Genomic DNA, 19,310 nt, shown 5'->3' on the forward strand with positions numbered 1-19,310 from the left:
GCAAAGCTGCAGCGTACGTCAAATACGATATAGACAAACAGGTCTCGATTATTATCAAAGCCACCTAGCTCCTTATACGTTGCATGCTCAATATATTTTTAAACTGATTATATCCTCTGCACAGTACTCTCTTGACTTTTTCCACCAATCCTCAAGCCGTATCTTACCTCCTTAAGGCCCGTTTACACTAGGCCGACGCGACGCCGATGCGACGCCGACGTCGGTGGTCGGCGGGTCGGTCGGCCGATCCTGTCGTTGATGCACCGGTCAGTCCCAGTAGGCCGACAACGACGCCAGCACGACCAACGACCGCCTGTCGTCGCAGTGTGACAAGTTCCCAGACCAGCGACGCCGACGCAACGCATCGGCCGACGGTCGCCCCATCAATCCTCGGTAGATCGTCGAGCAAGCGAAAATGAAATGCCGACGAACGACGTACTGTTCATGGCTGTGCTTCCCTGTGTCATATACATTCTAAAATATAAGCAAGGAAGGACGGCAGTTCATATTATCGCACTTCGACACTCGCAGGTGTGCTTTTTTCGTTGAACATGAGTCGACGCCGGCCCCGTCGAAGGCGAGTAGGCCTAGCGAGCCAGCAGGAATCGTGTGTGTGATTTCGATAATCGTGTAGAGTAAATTATCGTGTTTTAACTAGGGGAAACGGTCACCGAGGGTCGGTTTGGGTATAGTGACCTAAAACCGACGTTTGCTTTTATCACGGGACGCCGGTACAGAAAGCGGTAAGCGCCGGCGTAACCCGGTCTGCCGAGCAATGTTGAGGGCGGCTAGTAGTAGTCGGCGGCACTCGTGGGACAAAATAACACCGTTTTAATTCATGCAAATGGTTTGCGAACATACTTCCGGTTAAAAGGAATCGCAATCGAGCATTGATGGCATCGAATAAAGCAAATACAATTAGCAGGAAGCGCCGCTCTCGTGCGATGTCAACAACCAAATCCCAAATATTTCTCATGCGGTATAACGCCTCATCGGCGGTTCTTGCGGAGTTATCGCATTGCGTAAATGCGGAATGTGTAGCCGTAGTGCGAGAAGAGAAAATACCCGAGTAAAGGAGAGCCCGGTAGGTGGTTGTTTTGCCATGAAAACGAGCAGCGTGTGTGTATGCACACCGATGTAAACTGCAGCAGCGATGGCATGCACTCGTCGTCATCGGCACATTCCCGATAAAATTTCTCGCTCACACGGGAAATGGCAAAGCGTTTACTATTATCATGAAGTATTCATTTAGCGAATGCATGCCCTATTTGGTGAACCAGTGGTAAAAAGCCAGAAGCGAGAAGCGAAAATCGAAATCAGTAACCCCGGGGTCTGCAGCAGACGAGAGACGCGGCGAGGTGAAAGCAGCGACTGCTATTGGTCGGCGTGGGCAGTGAGTAGGAAATCGGCCGACGGCCGCCCGATCGCTTCGCTCTCGGCGTCGGCCGACCAACATCCCCGTCGGTCGGCCATCGGTGCGCTGTCGGCGTCGGCGCCGTGTGACAAGCACGACGACCACGCAAAAAACGCGTCTGGCCGAGTGTAAACGGGCCTTTACAGTGTTTCGCAAGACAGCATTTCATGGCTATCCCGAAACCGCAGCGCTTCTAGAATCCCTGCGTTATTTATTTATTTAATACCCTCAGGTCCCAAATGCGTTAAAGAGGGGGTGGGTACAATGCAAATAAGATAAAACTTACTCAAAAGTACAAAAATGCAGATTACTTAACAATAACAATGGTGCAGTTACAAAAGGTAGTCAATTAGCGCGGCCTTGAAGGACGGTGCGTCTACAACTGAGGCAATGGAGTGGGGAAGGCGGTTCCATTCTGTGCAGTTTTTTGGTAAAAATGAGTTGAAATGAACGTTGCTGCGGCAGCGGGGTACGGCGACCTTAAGCTGGTGATCAATGCGAGATGATACATATGAAGGCTGCAAGAGAAGTTCGCTTTTAAGTGACGGACAATGAAAGAAACCTTTATGAAACAGAGATAGGCGAGAACTTTTTCTATGGGAAAGTAGACCTGGAAGTCCAAGATTTGATTTTATTAAGGAGACGCTAGCTCTACGATGGTAGTTGGAGGTGATGAAACGAGCGGAATGGTTCTGTAGATCCATTGGTGGTGGAAGTGCCTCACATTCTATATGTCAAATCGTTTGCCTGCTTTCATGAAGCAGCAACAAATGTCATCTGTGTTTTCAAGCTGCTGCCGGTAGCATTTCATCCTCAAACACCCAGCCCCAGCCTCTAAAAGTGAACTACTATGTTTGGAATTCCCAAAACAGTTTCCCTTTGAATTCTAGTCTCAGCCACTAGCCACTCTATATAGCTCCATTGTCGGTTTCTCCGGCATTCTGTTCGGCCTATGGATGTTTTCTCAGGATCAACTTATTGTTTCCAGGTGGTTTTTGCAGCGTTTTCTTCCTTATGGCATTTGTATCATTTGCAAACCTCCTAGTGTTTCTCCTTTATGTCGTATAGTACTGGACCGGTATAAGTACTTGAAAAGATTTGTCGTCCAGCTCTTCTGATTCGTTTTCCTCTAACGTTCTTCCCACTGCACTTTTCGCCTACCGCGCTTCGAACGTTGACCCACGCTCCTGACGAGCAGTGCCATCTATTGGCACCAGAAGGCAGGCATCAAAAACGGAGGCTAAAGTCCCTAAATAAGGCCCCATCTCGTAGTGTGGTGGCACTAGTGTATTTTACTTTGTTTCTAATGCTCCCCCTTAGATACTCCATCAGGACCTATGTATATGAAAGAGCACTGAACAAGGGTTGTGGGGGAGCCTCAGTTCGCAAGCCGACCAAACTTTTCGACAGGACAAACAAACAGAATACATATCAAATGAACTGCGCCCGCCAGGTTCTGAAGAAAAGGGTTCAAGAGCCAACCCTTTTCTTCAGGACCTGGCCGGTGTGGTTCATTTGATCTGTTATTATTCTGTTTCTTTGTCCGCTCCCCTCCTTGTGGAAAGCTTTTGAGAACTGTTCCCCTTCAGCTACATTCCTTACCATCACCCATTTAAATGCCTGTCCCTTTTAAAGAGAGGTGTGTCTACACTGAACTTTGTTTAGGTACTGACTAATCATCCACCCCATATTGTACCTTTTCCTGATAATGCCGCTTTTTATTTGTTTTTCAGGCCACATGATCAACGGTTCCAGGCTGAGAAATATATACTGAAGAAACTTTTATTTTTACTCCTTGAACTATTTTCTTCTCACCTACCCCCTCCTCCCCAGCTTTTCTTCGGAAGCAAAAGCGTATTTAAACTGCTATCAGTAATGATCACTCTGCCCAGACGAAGAAAAATCCACTTGTCGAAACCTTGGTTCGACCTGCGAGCTGAGGCTTCCCCCCTCTACCTTTGGGATTTTTCATAATGTTTCTTTCCGACATACAGCGGCATCTCATGAATGTGCACCCCCCATCTCCAAGCGCGCTGCCTTCCGTCAACAATCTCAATTATTGCTTCTTCTGCTTCTATTTCTCTATTGCTTTGGGGCCGTTTTTGTTTTGCCAACAGATCAGTGCAGTTTGCTGTGGTGCCGCCAGCTGACCCTTTCCTTTGTGCTGGGGCAGTTGTGGGATCAGTTACTACCTCGCCCTAGGAAATGAAGGGAGAGAAAACAATGCTTTCGATAAATTTTTTCATCTGCTGCGTAGTCTGCAATGGCCGTCTGATATCTGCATGCCACCTGCGGCCGTCGGCGGCTGAGGTGGGACCAGTGATGTCGGGTCACGTCCGACTTCGTCCGCTGCCAGAAGTGTAGTGATTATTGCTCGTCACGCGGATGGCAACTTAACAGTTTGAGTCGCTGACAAATTTAAAGGAAATAGCTGGCAATGCACAACTTAAACCAAGCGAAAAATTTCACCTTTTTTACCCCAAGCGTCGCAGAAATACAGTTAGCTTATGCTCCCCCCCCCCCCCCCCCTTTAGATTAAAGGTTAATATTGCCTCCAAAAGCGACCGCCCCTGGCCGTATCTTTAGCACCGTAATTTATTGCACTGTACCGGAGCACCTTTGCTGACGTTTCGGTGTTTCGTATGGTCGTATGATAGCCCATTTAGAAAATATATTTGCACAAGTAGCGAATATTATGGCATGTATATACTGTATTTATATTCGACCTGGCTTTCAGTTTCACTATTCGCACTGAATTCAATACACAGGTACACTATTCGTATTCGATTCGGTTCGGAAAAAGGATAATTGCAGGATTGTAGTTAGCTTCACTTGATGACGAAAGCCGTACCTTCTTCTTCGTGTTTGTGCGCTAATTATAATTTATTTACTTTCGTTGGCTTCGTAGCCTATTGACACGTCTCACGGACACATCTCGCAAACGCGAGATATTGACCATCAGTCGAGAAAGGCTCTTAGAAAAGTCTTAATCGCACACCTCTGCTTCTTACCTAATGGTGATACTTATGCCGGGTGCGCTGATATAGAACGTGCTGAAGAGACAGATGAACGTGCCGATTGTGTAGAAATTGTAGGCGGAGCACTCCTGCGTGCAGCGCACCCTCTCAGCCGCCACCACGAACCGGTTCGAGTTGCTGTAGTTGGACATAGTCATGATGCAGTCACAGTTGCCGTAGACCTACGCAAGAAATGAAAACGTGGCACTTTGATCTAATTGCACCAGTTCAAAGACATCAAGGGCCTAGTATAGCCACACGCTCATTTGCGCGTATAATTCTAAAAAGAAATTGATAAGTTTAGAGTGCGTTGGTAGGGCTAACAGGAGCACCTTGATATTGTCACGTAGTGGTGACAAGCCCGCAAGCCAGAAACGAAGATACTGCTGTTGCACTTGAATGAAACGCTTTATTTAGCTGACTTGCGCCCGCTAAAGAACCAAGCGAATTGGCGCTCGAAATAGCAGCAAACCCGCTCATCGGTCGTCGAAACAGGAATGCCGGTTCACGCGCCAGTGCTCGATTTAAAGTCTGCAAATAATGATCAAGATAAAACCGCTAACGGTGACTAGCACAAACTAGAACATTGCAGAAACACACGCGAGTGGCCGGAATCTCCGAGAAACAACTCGGAGCATCTTGCGCCACAAAGATAAAGCTGCGTCTCGCGACAACGAGCACAGAACACAGAATTGATACGCGTGGCAGAATCACAGTGATAACGCCGCAGCGGTTGTTCAAAAAATGACACAGATTTGAATGGTTTGCAGCATTACCAAGGTCTTTGTACAACTGGTCGCGCAACTTGGAAGAAAACGCGTGCAGCTGCCTACTGCCAGCGGCATCAACTCGATGATGAGGGCTCCTGCGAGACAAATTACTAGCGCACAGAAAATAAGATCTGCCAGAACTCCAAAGAATTAGAAAGTAAACATAATATTCTCGTTCAGGAATGAATGCAGTTTTTGTTTCTTGCGTAAGAAAAAACGTGTCACATTTTTAATAATATTTTAACTTGTTTCTAACGGCCTCTCTCGGCCACTTATTATCCGCAGCGTAGTTGCCCAAAGCTCAAAAATGGCTCAGACCAAAGCTTTTTTCATCCGCGGATGGGTGCGTCATCGGCCCCGGTTCAACGTTCATCGTTGCGTGCTGCGTACAGAGTGGGTTATCTGTACCAAACAGTCAGTATTTCATTCTGCTGGTTGTGGTAGAGCTTTACAGCAAGGCGAAGACTGTGTGTGCTCGATGAGAAACTGATTGCCGCTGCATGTGCGCATTTCCGGACGATGGGACAATGCTGCGTCACAGCTCGGCGGCTCGCTTCGGCCTCCCAGGCACGTCGCAAAAGTGGTGGCTTGTTTTACGGATACACGTCTGCATGAGCGGCGTATCGCTGCATGTTTTAATTGAGCGGTGAAGGTGAGATTTTATCGCCCCAAAGACGCGTGTCGCATTGCTCAAAGCCTTCCGTTCCGCTCCCTTTGCTGCGTGTTTTGCTTACTGCGTCGTATTACCGCACCAACGTTCGCTGAACGTGCTTTAGCTGTTATTACAGTGATGTTCCTATTGTCAATGGGATCTTCCTCATGAACATGTTAAATGCTTAAGTTGTAAATTTGTAGCCTCACATTGACTCCTCTCAGTGGCAAATGAAGTGCGAGTAAAATAATGGAATCGTGAACAGGGCGAGAATTATTGGAGCAAAGCTATATCGTAGATATTTTCACTTCTCAGACGCATTAACTTCTAAATACTAGCAATCCCAATTTGAATTGCTTACCTAAGCTCTTACAGGCTGGCGTTCTAGCGCTAGCGTTATTCCGTTCGTTTGTTTTTTGTTCTTTGACACTGATATGTACTTTATTTGTTAGCAAGATCTTTTACCCTTTTATATCTCACCGTGTCTCGTTTGGAGACCTACGCTCAGGTCATTTTGTTATCAGGAGGATTTCATGAAGACCGTGACGAATATGAGCGGTAGTCGCTTTTCTACACTTACAGCTTTATTTTATTGTCGTGAAGCGTCTATGTAATCGTGAATTAATAAAGCCTGGCTTTCTATGCAGCACAGCTTCACTCATTTATGCCCTTAGTGAAATGCCTCAAGCCATGTGATTCTATCCATGTGCTTGCCGAATTCACTTGAAGGCCCTTGTTCACAAACGTGCCCGAAGAAATAAGCCCCAGAATTCGTTTACATGACGCGCGACGAAAGACTAGGCTAACGACGACGGAGGCAGAACGATGCTATGATAAGGTGGTTAAAGATGCCGTAACATTTGAGTTAACGTAAAACTTGACAGTAGAAATCCATGTCAAGTAAAGTTGGCTGAACAGTTACGGTGTCCATTTTTCTGCCTTATCCGAGCATCGTTCTGCCTCCGCCGTTGTTGGCCTTGTTTTTCGTTCATAGGTAAAAAGACAATTAAATTCCCCGCCAAAAGTACGTCACTGTGACGTCACAAGCAACGTCACGTGTTTGTTTTGTCTCGCAGTTCGCAGGGGGCGCCGGGAAACTGATCGTTTTGTTGAGCCGCTCTGTAAGTCCGTTGGTCTGGCAATGGCAGGCAGTTGTCCACCGGTGGCTCGTTTGGCTGTAGTGCAAGACAGCCAGCGTGACCTCCGCCGTACATTCAGCCTCTGTCCGTGATGAGCACTTAAGGAGCTTCGTGTTGCAGGAGAATTCGCTGCGGTACCGTTGGGCAGGGCTTAAGCTTCGGCGTAGCGGGTCAAGTAACCGGTTTCCACGATGATCCGTTTGTTCCCCGCTGATGAAGTTGGGAAGGGTCCTAGGAGGTCCACTTTAAATTGTTGAAAGGGCTTAATCGGGGCCGGTATTGGGTTCAGTAGACCAGCTGGCCTGACTGGGGGCGTCTGGTGTCGCTGACACTCACGGCACGTGTTCACATAACGAGCAACGTCGGGAGGTAACCATGGCCAGTAATATTTTTCTTGCATCCTGTGCAACGTTCGTGAGCCGAGAAGTAGCGCTGTGAGAGCATTGTGCAGCGCCTGCAGAATCTCCTGTCGGAGGCTTTTGGACACAATTGGAGCTGCGCGGGTCTGCTGGCCTAGAAGTTCTTCTTTTCGACGTCATTCTTTAGGACGAATGACGATAACTGACCCTTAATGCAGCAGGAGAAGCGATCATTCCTTCAAGGTAATCAGCTAGGGCTTTCTACTCGGTCCTAGCGCTGCTGCTGGGCAGAGCTGCCGGCGCTTACCGGTCCGAAGAAGGCGTCTTTGTCGTCGTCTTTCGGAGGCGCGGCAACGGGGGCTCGTGACAAGCAGTCTGCATCAGAATGCTTGCGGCCTGACTTGTAGACGACTCTTATGTCGAATTCTTGTAGACGCAGGCTTCATTCTGCAAGGCGGCCACAGGGAACTTTTAATTTGGCGAGCCAGCACATAGTATGGTGGCAGCTCGCAAGGGGCGAAATTTTGATGTGGCCCAAATGATGGCAAGGCAGTCGTCGAATAGTTGGCTTCAGCTTTCAACAGGGAATGCTAGCGTACGCGATAACATTTTACTGTCTGTCAATTTTCAGAACAGGAACGGCGCCTGTACCAATGCTGCTTGTGTCGGTGTGAAATTCTCTCCGCTTTTTAGTCCAAGTTCCCCAGTACAGGAGGGGACTGTAAGCGACGCTTAAATTCCTTGAAAGCATCATATCGTGGCACTTCCCATTTAAAAGGTACGTGAGCCTTTGTAAGCTGCGTCAACGGTTCGGCGATGGGCTAAATATTCCTGACAAATCGCCGATAGTAAGTGCACAGCCCAAGGAACCTGCGTACAGCTTTCATGTCGGCTGGCTGCGGAAACTGTGAGATCGCAGATGTTTTCTCCGGGTCAGGGCGAACACGATCCTTGCTAACGATGTTACCTAGGAACCGCAGTTCCCCGTTAGTGAAGTGGTATTTCTCTGGTTTCAACGTTCGCCCTAAGGTCTTGGTTGGCTCGAACACTGTCTGAAGCCTTTTACAGGTGGTCTTCAAAGCCTGAAGAGAAGGCAACAACATCATCCAAGTGCACCAGAAACATCTGGCACTTCGAGCCCGCCAGCACAGTGTCCATTACTTTTCGAAATGTCGCTGGTGCGGCTCAGAGGCCGAATGGCATCACTTTGAACTAAAATAGGCCGTCTGGTGTTATGAATGCGGTCTTCTCGCGATCTCTTTCGTCGACCTGAATTTTCCAGTACCCACTCTTCAAGTCCATTGATGAGGGGTACTTAGCGTTGCAAAGCCGATCTACTGCGTCGTGGACGCGAGGGAGCGGGTAGACATCCTTCTTCGTTACTTTATTCAAGCGGCGGTAATCAACGCAGAAACGAAGTGTTGTCTTCTTCACTAGAACAACTGGCGCCACCCAGGAGCTCTTCGATGCCTAGATAACGTCATCGCGAAGCATTTCTTTAAGTTGATCGGGGATAGCCTGGCGTTCCCGCGGTGACACATGATAGGGAATTTGGCGCAGAGGTCGGGTGTGTTTATCGGTGACAATGGGGTGCTTGGTCAGTCGAGTTCCACGCACTTCGATGCTGATGAAAAGTATTCGCTGTAGCTTTGAACAAGAATCCGTATCTGGTCTTGCTTGGCTCGAGGGCTGGTAACCATGGTTAGATGCAATGTCTTCAGGTTATTCAAGAGGGAGAAGACGTCCTAGACGTCTGCTAGGTCATCGAGAAAAGCAATCTTTGTCCCCTTGTTGAGATGCCGGTATTCTTCGGTAATTGCTTGTGACCATGCGCGTGAGCATGTCTATGCCGGAAATGAGCGATACCTCTTTCTATGCCGAGCCCTCGTTCCAAGAGCAACTGGGCGTTTCCTTTGACGACGCCTTTGGTGGTTTCGATGTCGACGTTGCCCACACAAGCGATGACACTTGATCTGGGCTGCACGGTTATGTCTCCGTCGAGGACACTTAGAGCTATGTAATGTGTCGATGTCGTCGTAGTAGGTATGGAGTTGTCCGTAGAGAGCTTGATGAGCTTGGATCAGAGGTCGATCATTTGCCTAAGTTAATTTAGAAAGTTGATGCCCAAAGTCACTTTGCGGGGGCACTGCTGCAGGACCACAAATCTGGTAGAATAAGTGCGTTCATTCACCGTTACTCTTGCGGTGCATCGTCCCGACGGAGTAATGAGGTTTCCATCCGCGGTGCCAATCAGCGGACCATTCCAAGTGGTCAATACATTCCTGAGCTGTGAGGCAAACGGTCCACTGATGACTGAATAGTCAGCTCCGGTGTCTACTAGGGCGGTTACTGTGCTACAGTCGACAGCAACTTCAAGGTCGCTTGTTCGCGTCCTCGCATTGCTCATCGGCCTTCGTGTCCGATCACGGCTCCGTCGTTTATTGAGGTCACGGCCGGGACACACCGTTGTCATTTCGCTGGGTAGCGGTGTCGACTTGCTCTCTGATCGTGTTGTCGTCGATGTTGTCGTCGTACGTAGCGGCGGTGTCACGTTACAGCCTGGGCGCATGATCGTCAAGGTAGTCTTCATAGGATTCGTCGTCGTAAAGGCGGTGTCGTCGTCTCTCCTTGTCGTCGGTGGAGGTTCTTCTTTTTATCGCCGTTGAGCAACCTCACCTCCAAAGGTTGCTGCCGTTTCTCCCCCCCTCCCCCGTGGTCTAGGAGACTTTCCTTGCACGTAACCGCGGCCCGACGACGGAAATCGGGCATTGTACGGCTATAGGGAGCCCTACAGACGTCTTTGCGACGCATGCCCTCCCCTCCGGAGGACGTCGTCGGTTTCTTCTTGTCGCTCGCCAGGCAGGGGTCGTGGGGCGTCGATGGCAAAACCACGCAGACCGATACGCCTGTAGGGGTAGTAACGAACGATGTGTCCAGCCTCAACACAACGGAAGCATAGTGGTCGGTTGTTAGGTGTCCTTCAGGCGTCGCAATTTCCTGGGGCTTGAAGTCATGCGCAGAAATGGCGGCTGAGAGCTAAGTGGCGGCGTTCAGGTAGAGCTTGTTCGCGTCGAGGGGTGTTTGGCGGGTCGCGTCGGGGTACAGGACGGAGTGCAGCAGCGGTGTAGTTCAGAGCTTGGGGTTGCTGATTTGTATCCCTCAAGGTAGGATTAGCAAGTGCCTGCTGTACTTCTTCACGGTCAACGTCAGCAAGCATCGCTACTTGAGGTTGCTGGGATGATAGAAGCAACCGGCGCAGCTCTTCCCGAACGACTTCGCGGATAAGGTCTTGCAGGCTGTCTGCGCTTGTATATGATCCGTCGCAGGGGTTTTCATAGACCGCTTCAAGTGGTCGACTGTATTGGCGCATGAGGGCCTCTAGCCATCTCGATGGACGATGCTTCTTTTTCGAATTCCACGACTGTTGTCGGCGAATTCCTAGCAAGGACTAGAAAACGCGATTGAGGGCCTGTGCTCTTTCGTTTCGGACAGAACTTCGAAAGCCGTCGTAAACTCCGCTGTGAAAGTCTCCCAGTCCTTCAAAGAAGTCTCATTATTTTTGAACCACACTCGGGCAGGTCTTTGCAGAGCAAAGTAAACTTGCCTGAGTTTCTATCGTCGTTCCACCATTGAATGCTTCCACGCGGTCGAAATTGTCCATCCAGCCCTCCGCATCCTCTGTAGGCAGTCCTTGAAAAATGGGGGCTCCCGGGGCTGCACGAAGACAACCGGTGTTATAGACGTGGCCATTGTCAATGTGGGGTCTTCTTCCTGGATCGAACGGGGTCCGGCAGCAGACCGTATTCGAGTTGGAGCTCTTGAAGTCGGCGGCTGGCTCGGTGACCTGTAGGCTGGTCCCCCAGGGCGACAGGAACAATGCTGAGGTGTTCGCTGGAAGGGGTAGGCCGGATCTCAAAGGGCAGCACCTCCACCAGATGTTACGTAGTGGTGACAAGCTCAGTAGCCAGAAACGAAGACACTGCTGTTGCACTTGAATGGAACTGTGTATTGAGCTCACTTGCGCCCGCAAAAGAACCAATCGAATTGGCGCTGGCAATAGCAGCAAACGCGCCTGTCGGTCGTCGAACTACGACTGTCGGTTTCACGAGCCAGTGGTCGGTTTAAATGCTGCAACTAGTAAAACGTAGAACATTGCATAAACATACGCGAGTGGCGAATATCTTCGAGAAACATCTCGGAGCATCTTGCGCGACAAAGAAACTAATAAATTGGCGTCTTGCGACAACGATCATAATCAACAAAGAACACAGAATTCATTGCCGGCGGCTGTCGAAAAGAAAAAGCAAATAGAAATTTGAATGGTTTGCTGCAATATACACCTGCTTCCGTTATTAGAAACTTTCTTCTAACCGAATGCTTGCTTTGGGCATTCATCCAGTACTCCTCGTCTGGCCTATTATACAAGGAATGCCCTCCACAGCAATCCCTGGTCGTGTTAGTGGTAGCTAAGATGACAGGTGTCATCTGGCGCGTTGCTATCACTTCAATATTTTCTGTATTTACCTACTGTGTTAATTCGGACCGCTACCCGCCCTGTAGGTATCGTTCTTCAGCGCTCCCTAGACGCAACTTAGCGTACCCGTACATACCCTCCTGTTAATGTATTATGCGTGCAAAATGAAATTCGACCGGCGTCAGCTGAAGCAGCTTTAAGAAAATGTGCTGCATAAAATCTAAACAGCGACAAAATGCTTGTAATCACTCCATGCGACGAGCAGAAAGCAAATGTGCATAGAAGATACCACACATCAGCTAACAAAAATGATCTGGCAGCTGGGGTGCAAATGGATAAGAGAACAGCCTTAATAAAACTCGTCTTACTAGAAATGTTGAGGAGCACGCGAAAGACAGACAGCGCGTGGCCACTGATGGTTGAGATGAAAACTGTTTCGCTTGGAGCTTTTTTTGTCGTCTCTATGTTAGGGGTTTTGTTTCAAATTTTCTCGTATAGGTTACTACGGGTTACGCTAAGTGAGTTCATCGAGGTTTTATAACGTTTGGCATTATATTAGAATAAAAATAGTAAATAATATATACCAAGCTTCTTCCACAAAATTCCGAAATCAATTTGCACATCTTTCATGTGGGCCATAACACGAAAGGTGACAGCTGGACCGAAACACGGCATCGGTTTGCAGCTGTGCATTTTTATCTGAAGCTGCATGCATCCCATTTGTCGCTCATATGAGCGAGTTCAATATATAACCTCCTGAACCTAAAACTTACTTCCGAATGCATTAAACCGCTGAGAAGACCGCTGCTGTCAGCATCACTCATGCGGCCTTGAGTCGAATTATAGCTTGGATGCTGAAGTTAGAGCGCATTTAACGCTGCCTGTTATTTCCCTCCAATTTGTATTTCAGTGTGGGTTTAAGGACTTCTTGGTTGACACCTACACTTACAGTGAACGGCATACAGTTGAGGCGTCGTCAGGCAGAATTCCTATCGCAAACCAAGCTGACTATGGGAAGCTCAGTGGTAAGTTGCCGGCCTGATTTCTGCGAACGTAACAATTTTTGCCGACATATTTTTCCACTCGTCTTTGATTGAAACCAATTATTTTAACTATGAGACGGTAACGGCGTTCCGGCCGAATGATCATTGCACACTATCGCGCAAACAAGCATTTTCAACTAAGCGATCGTCATACCTGTGTCTAAACCAAGCACGTGCGAAGGGCGCGGCCACAGAAGCGCCAGCGAAACGAGCGAAAGGCCACCAGTACCGGTGCTACCTCTTGGCAATAAGCCGCACCTCGCGACGCCGTCATATCCGCTTTCTTCCACACTATGTGACCCTTACCACTTTTTGCTTGTTTCAACTGCTTTTAACGCGCGGTGCTACCTCGTTTGTACTATGCCTACTATACCACGTCACAAAAGGCTCAGCGTGAAATGTTTTATCAACTCACGATGGCATGTCGTAAAGGATCCGGTCGGTCTTTGACGGCTTGTCTTAACAGCATGCATTTTAATGGCTGCCGGATTCTGGAGCACGATTGAATGGAAGACAAAGCATGTTCGTGTTTCGTGTCTATAGAATGCAATACCGGTATGGGCGAAACCAGTAAGATTTTCGCGCTGGTTTTGCACTGGATTTGCAGGGCACGCTGGAGGTCTGCGATATTCACTGGAGCAGTAACGGGAAGGCACTGGCTGCACTGGTGCGATGGAAGAAAAACGCTGGGATTAGCCTTTTGACGCTGGGTGTGTCGCTGGCATCCGCGATGCTCTGGGAGAAGCGCTGTATGTGCGCTGGGGCCGCACTGGTCCCAGTGCCCCAGTATAGCCGGTGCGGCCTGCGGCGTCAGCCGTAGTAGCATCCCTCAGGGGCCAACAGGGCAACAGCGTACTTTCAATCGACCATCGGGGGGCATATGAAAAATATGGTTCAAGCAAGCGCTTTTTGCTGCGAAGTCGTTGCGCATTTGTAAGAAAACAAAGGCAGTATCTTTTTTGTAGAGTTTCCATATTTCCATAGGTCGTTTCGAGCGTTTCGAGAGAGACCACGACCACCACGTGTCTGACATATCGCATGACACACTGGCGATTAACGCGCAACTAAAGCTGGAATTGAATAATGTGGGCTACCATGCATAACCAACTTCACAGTTGATCTTAAGGGCACTCTAACACAATGATTGCTGCCAAAATGTTCAATGCGGGCTCAATCGCAGGCGAGCGTAGCCTGCACCACGGCCCAGTATAAACAGCAGAAAGAAAAACTAAAACCAGGAAGATAGTAGTTTACCGAGCGATGGGCCCATGAAAGAAAAAGCAACAACATACAGCGCTTGTAATACATAATATTTGGCGTGTTTCTCAAGCTTTTGCGCTCCTTGTTACTCTGCGTATCATGCAGCCGAGCCCTCGATCATCGCAACGCTTCCCGCAATGTTTACATACAAATAAGGTTTAGTTATACGCAATTGGGGTCCTCGCTGCGGCGCTTGCCGGTATTGAAGCTCGGTCGCACTTTTTTCCTTGAAGGCTTCTACTAAAGCTCCGTGTTCAGCGAAAATTACGCCCACGGTAGCAGAGCACCACCCAAGAGCCGGCGTTGGTAAATTTGCCAGCGATGTCAAACTCCACATGTTAAAATGATTCCACTGCACAAAATAGCGCGCATAGGCACCCAGAACATTAGTTGCAAGTCGTGAGAGCAGACAGCAAGCTAAAATGATCAAGAAGTTGCAATTGTTAGAGCGGTAGCAATGGCCTGTAGACTGCGAAACATGAAGTCCCAGCCTTATAAATGCGGGTCATGACATAAAATGCAAAAATGTTTCATGAACACGCAGTTCTCGGCGTGGCCGAGTGGTTAGCGTGCTGAGCTAGTAATTGATAAGCACCTGGGGAAGCAGTTCGAGGTGCGCTTGGTGAACTAATTTTTTTCCCTTTTTTTGTTTTTTTTATGTACCTAACATGTTTCGTTACATTTTAATTTTTATCCCACGCCTTTTTTTCTCCGGGCGAACATTGCCGCCAGTGCGGAGCGTCCCAGTATGCCGTGTCCCAGTGCGCCCAGTTTCCAGCGTCATACTGGGACCATAATCAGGTATGGCGCTGGGGCGCTGGCTCCCAGTGGCACTGGTTTTTGCAATAGGGGTCCCCTGAAGTCTAATGAAACAGTGAGCGTGTAACAAATTGCGTTTTCTGTTTTCTTACCTTCTGACACAGACCAGTGTTCCTTCATTCGCAGCACTTCGACCACATATACCGAGGTGGGAAAACTCAAATCAAAGAGGAACTTCGCACGGAAAGCGCACCTCTGAGGTATTGGCGTACTTTACTCCTGAATGACTTCGTTACTGACGTTCCGCCAGTGAGGAAGGGCGAGGTTACGAAAGTCTTAGAAGCTATGCAAAGGGGGAAAACAGCTCGGGAGGATCAGGTAACTACATATTTGTTGAATGACGGAGGAAATATTGGGCTAGAAAACTGGCCATCCTGTATAGGCAATGCCTGATGACATCGAAAGTACCGGAATCATAGAAGAACGCTAACATCGTCTTAATTCATATGAAAGGAGACACTAAGCACTCGCAACATTACAGACCAGTTAGCTTACTATCAGTTCCATACAAGGTATTTACCAAGGTAATCGCTAATAGGATCAGGACAACCTTAGACAATATTCAACCCTAGGATCAAGCAGAATTTCGGAAGGGGTAGGCTACCATCTATCATAACCACACTATAAACCAGGTGATAGAAAAGTGCTCAGAATATAACCAGCCCCTATACATAGCATTCATTGACTACGAGAAAGCATTTGATTCAGTACAAATCTCAGCTGTCATGCAGGCACTTCGAGATCAGGGTGTAGGTGAGCCATATGTGAAAGTACTGGAAGATATCTATAGTGGCTGCACAGCAGCCATAGTTATCCATAAAGAAAGTGATAAAATTCAAACAAAGATAGGTGTTAGGCAAGGAGACACGATCTCCCCAGTGCTATTTACGGCTTTCTTAGAGAGTGTATTCAAGGGCATAGAATGGGAGCAGTTAGGCATGAGGGTCGATGAAGAATATCTCAGTGGTCTGCGATTCGCTGATGGCATTGCCTTGTTAAGTAACTTAGGGGACCAACCACAACTAATGATAAACTATCTAGACCGGAGAAGCAGAAATGTAGGCATAAAGGTTAATGTGCAGTCTTCTGAATATTAACGATTATTCGCTAAGGTAATGCTGACCAGCCTGGGAAAGGAACCACAGTTTAAAGTAGGTGGTGAAGCGTTGGAAGCGGTATGCGAATATGTCTATTTAGAACAGGTAGTGACTGCAGATCCGGACCACAAATGAGAAATAACCAGGAGAATAAGATTGGGATGGATTGCATTTGGAAGGTACTCAAACATTATGACACGCAGCTTACCAATATCACTCAAGAGGAAAGTATAACAGTGGCATCATATACCGGTACTGACCTATAGGGCTAAAACATGGAAGTTAACGAAAAAGGTTCTACATAAGTTTTTGCTTGCCGATGGTGGCGCTGAAATGCATTCTCTTTTGTCCTGTATTGCCCTCCTGCTTGGTCTATATTGACTGCAGTATGTTCTAAATAAAATAAAATAAAATAAATAATGTTGAGTACAACGCACAGGGTCATTGAACGAAAAATGGTATACGTGTAACGTTAAGAGACAGGAAGCGTGCAAAGTTAGTGAGAGAAGTAACTCAAGTTACTGATATTCTTGTTGAAATTAGGAAAGAAATGGGCATGGGCAGGACATGCAGTTCGAAGACAGGATAACCGGTCGATGGTCTCTAAGGGTAACCAATTGGATTCCAAGGGAAGGTGAGCGTAGCTGGGGCGGCAGAATATTATGTAGGTTGATAAGATTAAGAAATTCGCAGGGGTCAAGTGGGTGCCGCCAGCCCAGGACCGGGTTATTTGATGATGATAATGATGATTCCTGACTGCACATATATTAGTGTTCACAATTAAGTATGCTGTAGAACGCGTTCTTGGGTTAGGTGGTTCATTGCGTGAAGAAAGACTTCACCACGCAAAGAGACACACAGGAAACCACAGAGGCAGACTGAAAAAGAGTGCCTCTTTCCTTTGTCCTCTGTTTTCCTTTGCGCGCCTTTTTGGCTGGACACAAGTATGTCGCTTCGAAAACAAGACACAGTGGATCATAAACACAATTAACCATAATTATCACTGTATATCATCCTTGTATTACTGTCGTACCCCGTTAATATTGCCACGAACCTTTGAAATCTGTAATTTGTTATTTGAACAGCCGCCAGTATGCGGCCTTATCGCTGTGATCGTATACGGTGCACGGACCGATCCTCTGCACTTTGTTCACACAATTTCTTTTTAGCGCGAGATGCACCGAGATTAGTCTGGAATGATTGCATGCAAGCACAACAATTTTCGTAATATTCTGAACTTCTCCAGTATCCCTTGGCTGGTTTATCGAGATGGTTCGGCGCCGGCTTTAAATTGAGCAAAGCCGAATGTAGCGGGTATTCGCACTTTATCGACTGCCAAACGCGTTTGCTGTTATCGCCGCCGCCGAATCGCTTAGTTCTTTTGTGGGCACAAGTCAACTCAATAAAGAGTTCATTAAGTTCACTCCCACTCTTCGTTTGTTGTCATCGGCCTTGTCACCACCACGTGACATCTGGTGGACGGGCTGAACCCAGTCGATTTGACGATGCCACAGACGAAACCAGCCGAACAGACAGAGCTGCTCCTTTTCGTGGAGCCCCTTGAGCCTCCCACTTTCCACGAACGGCCTAATCAGGATGAAGAAGCATGCCTTCACCTATTCGACCGCGTGGCAAGTTTCAACGCCTTGGAACGCCGCTGCGGAGCTGAGGCGTCTACTTTGCTTTTCAAGAATCTGCCCGAATCTGGTTTAAACTCATGAGACCTCTTTCGAGAATTGAGACAGATTCAAGGCGGAGCTTTTGATTCCTTTTGCAATTGTCCAAAACGAAAGGGCCCAGGCACTTTTTTAGTCAAGAATTCAACTCCCGAATAAGTCTGCCCTGGCTTACGTTGACGAGATGAAGCGTCTGTTCCGGTGCACCGATTCCATCATTTGCGAAGCGAACAAGGTCAACTTCCTCATGCGCGCTGTACAATATAAACTTTTTCCCGATCTTCTACTCCAGCCACAAGACTGGCGGAGCTCTGCCAGGAAGCAGCAATTATCAAAAATACTTGCGCCTCTACAAGCTGCCTCTTCAAGTACCCTTTTCAAGCCACTGCAACACCGCGGCTATAAAAGGAGACAACCTCTGTGAGATTATCCGTGAAGTCGTTCGAGAACAATTGCCTTGCTGCTAACCACTGTCAACGCAGCCTCAGATTTCGTTGCTCATGGATGCCATCCGTGAGAAAATCCAAACACAGCGTTCCTCGAGCGACGGTTGCGACGCAAAAATACATGGCGATTAACTATGTTGTCGCTTACACCGCCCTGCGCTCCGACGAGATTCTCCAAGCCCCCCTCCCGCCCTCGACGCGAGCAAGCTCCTCCTGAAGCCGCTACTCGGCCCTCGACCGCGAAGCCTACGCGCAAAGCTAACGCCCCAGGAAATGCGATGATTGGGGGACTTTCAACAACCTCAGTCTTCCAACAGCCTCAGTCTTGCGGAAGGGAGAGCACGCGTCGCCAAGCCGTCTGTCATGAATCCCCATCACCGATCAGGCATTGCTTTGGTAGCCGGGTCAGTGCTACGTGTGATGAAGGTTCCCTAGCTGGCGCAGGGGAAACTAAAAAAATTAACCGTGAGAGGTGAGGTTGCTGCAAGACGAAAACATGAAGATCCGCCGCCGCCAACGACGAGTGACGACACCGCAGCCATTACACCGCCCCTCCACAGAACGTCGACGGCCATCCGACCAGACTTTAAACCTGCACCGCCACTCAGCGAAGGTCCAACAATATGCCCCGGTCGTGACCTAAGTACAAATCGGAGCGAAGATCACACCTCCGAGACCAGCATGTAAAGCAAGGACACGCACAAGTGAACCTAAAGTAGCAGTCGACGGTCACCTGGCTACTGAGTTATTTGACAGAGGAGCCGACTACTCAGTCATCAGTGGACACTTCACCTCGAAGCTCAATAAAATGACTACCACATGGGATGGCCTGCTGATCCGCACCGCTAGTTCCAACCTTATTACATCGTCTGGACGATGTATTGCTTGAGTAACAGTAAATGAACGCACTTATCCTACCAGCACTGTGCTCCTGCGGTTGCGCTCCCGCAACGTAACTTTCTTACTTTCCTAATGAACATCGGGCAACAAATCGACTTTCCCCAAAGATGACCAAGCTTACGACGCCCAACTCTACACCTGTTGCTTCAACGCCGACGCCTCCCATTGCTCTGAACATCGTCGATGAAGAATGGAGCCTACCGCCCCGATCAAGCATCGCCGTATCCGTCGGTGCCGAAGACAT

General features: G+C 48.4%; 1 protein-coding gene across 1 annotated transcript in view; it reads right to left on the bottom strand.

The window, feature by feature from the left end:
* LOC146206999 (solute carrier organic anion transporter family member 4A1-like) overlaps positions 1-19,310 on the bottom strand; it is a 356,838-nt gene that overhangs the window by 64,589 nt on the left and 272,939 nt on the right. The window contains exon 12 of the mRNA XM_084576032.1: positions 4,426-4,613. Coding sequence (XP_084432158.1) covers positions 4,426-4,613 — 188 coding nt within the window. The remainder of the gene's footprint in view (positions 1-4,425; positions 4,614-19,310) is intronic.

Source organism: Amblyomma maculatum, chromosome 1 (assembly GCF_055883805.1).
Source record: "Amblyomma maculatum isolate TAMU_Amacu chromosome 1, ASM5588380v1, whole genome shotgun sequence".
NCBI lineage: Eukaryota > Metazoa > Arthropoda > Arachnida > Ixodida > Ixodidae > Amblyomma > Amblyomma maculatum.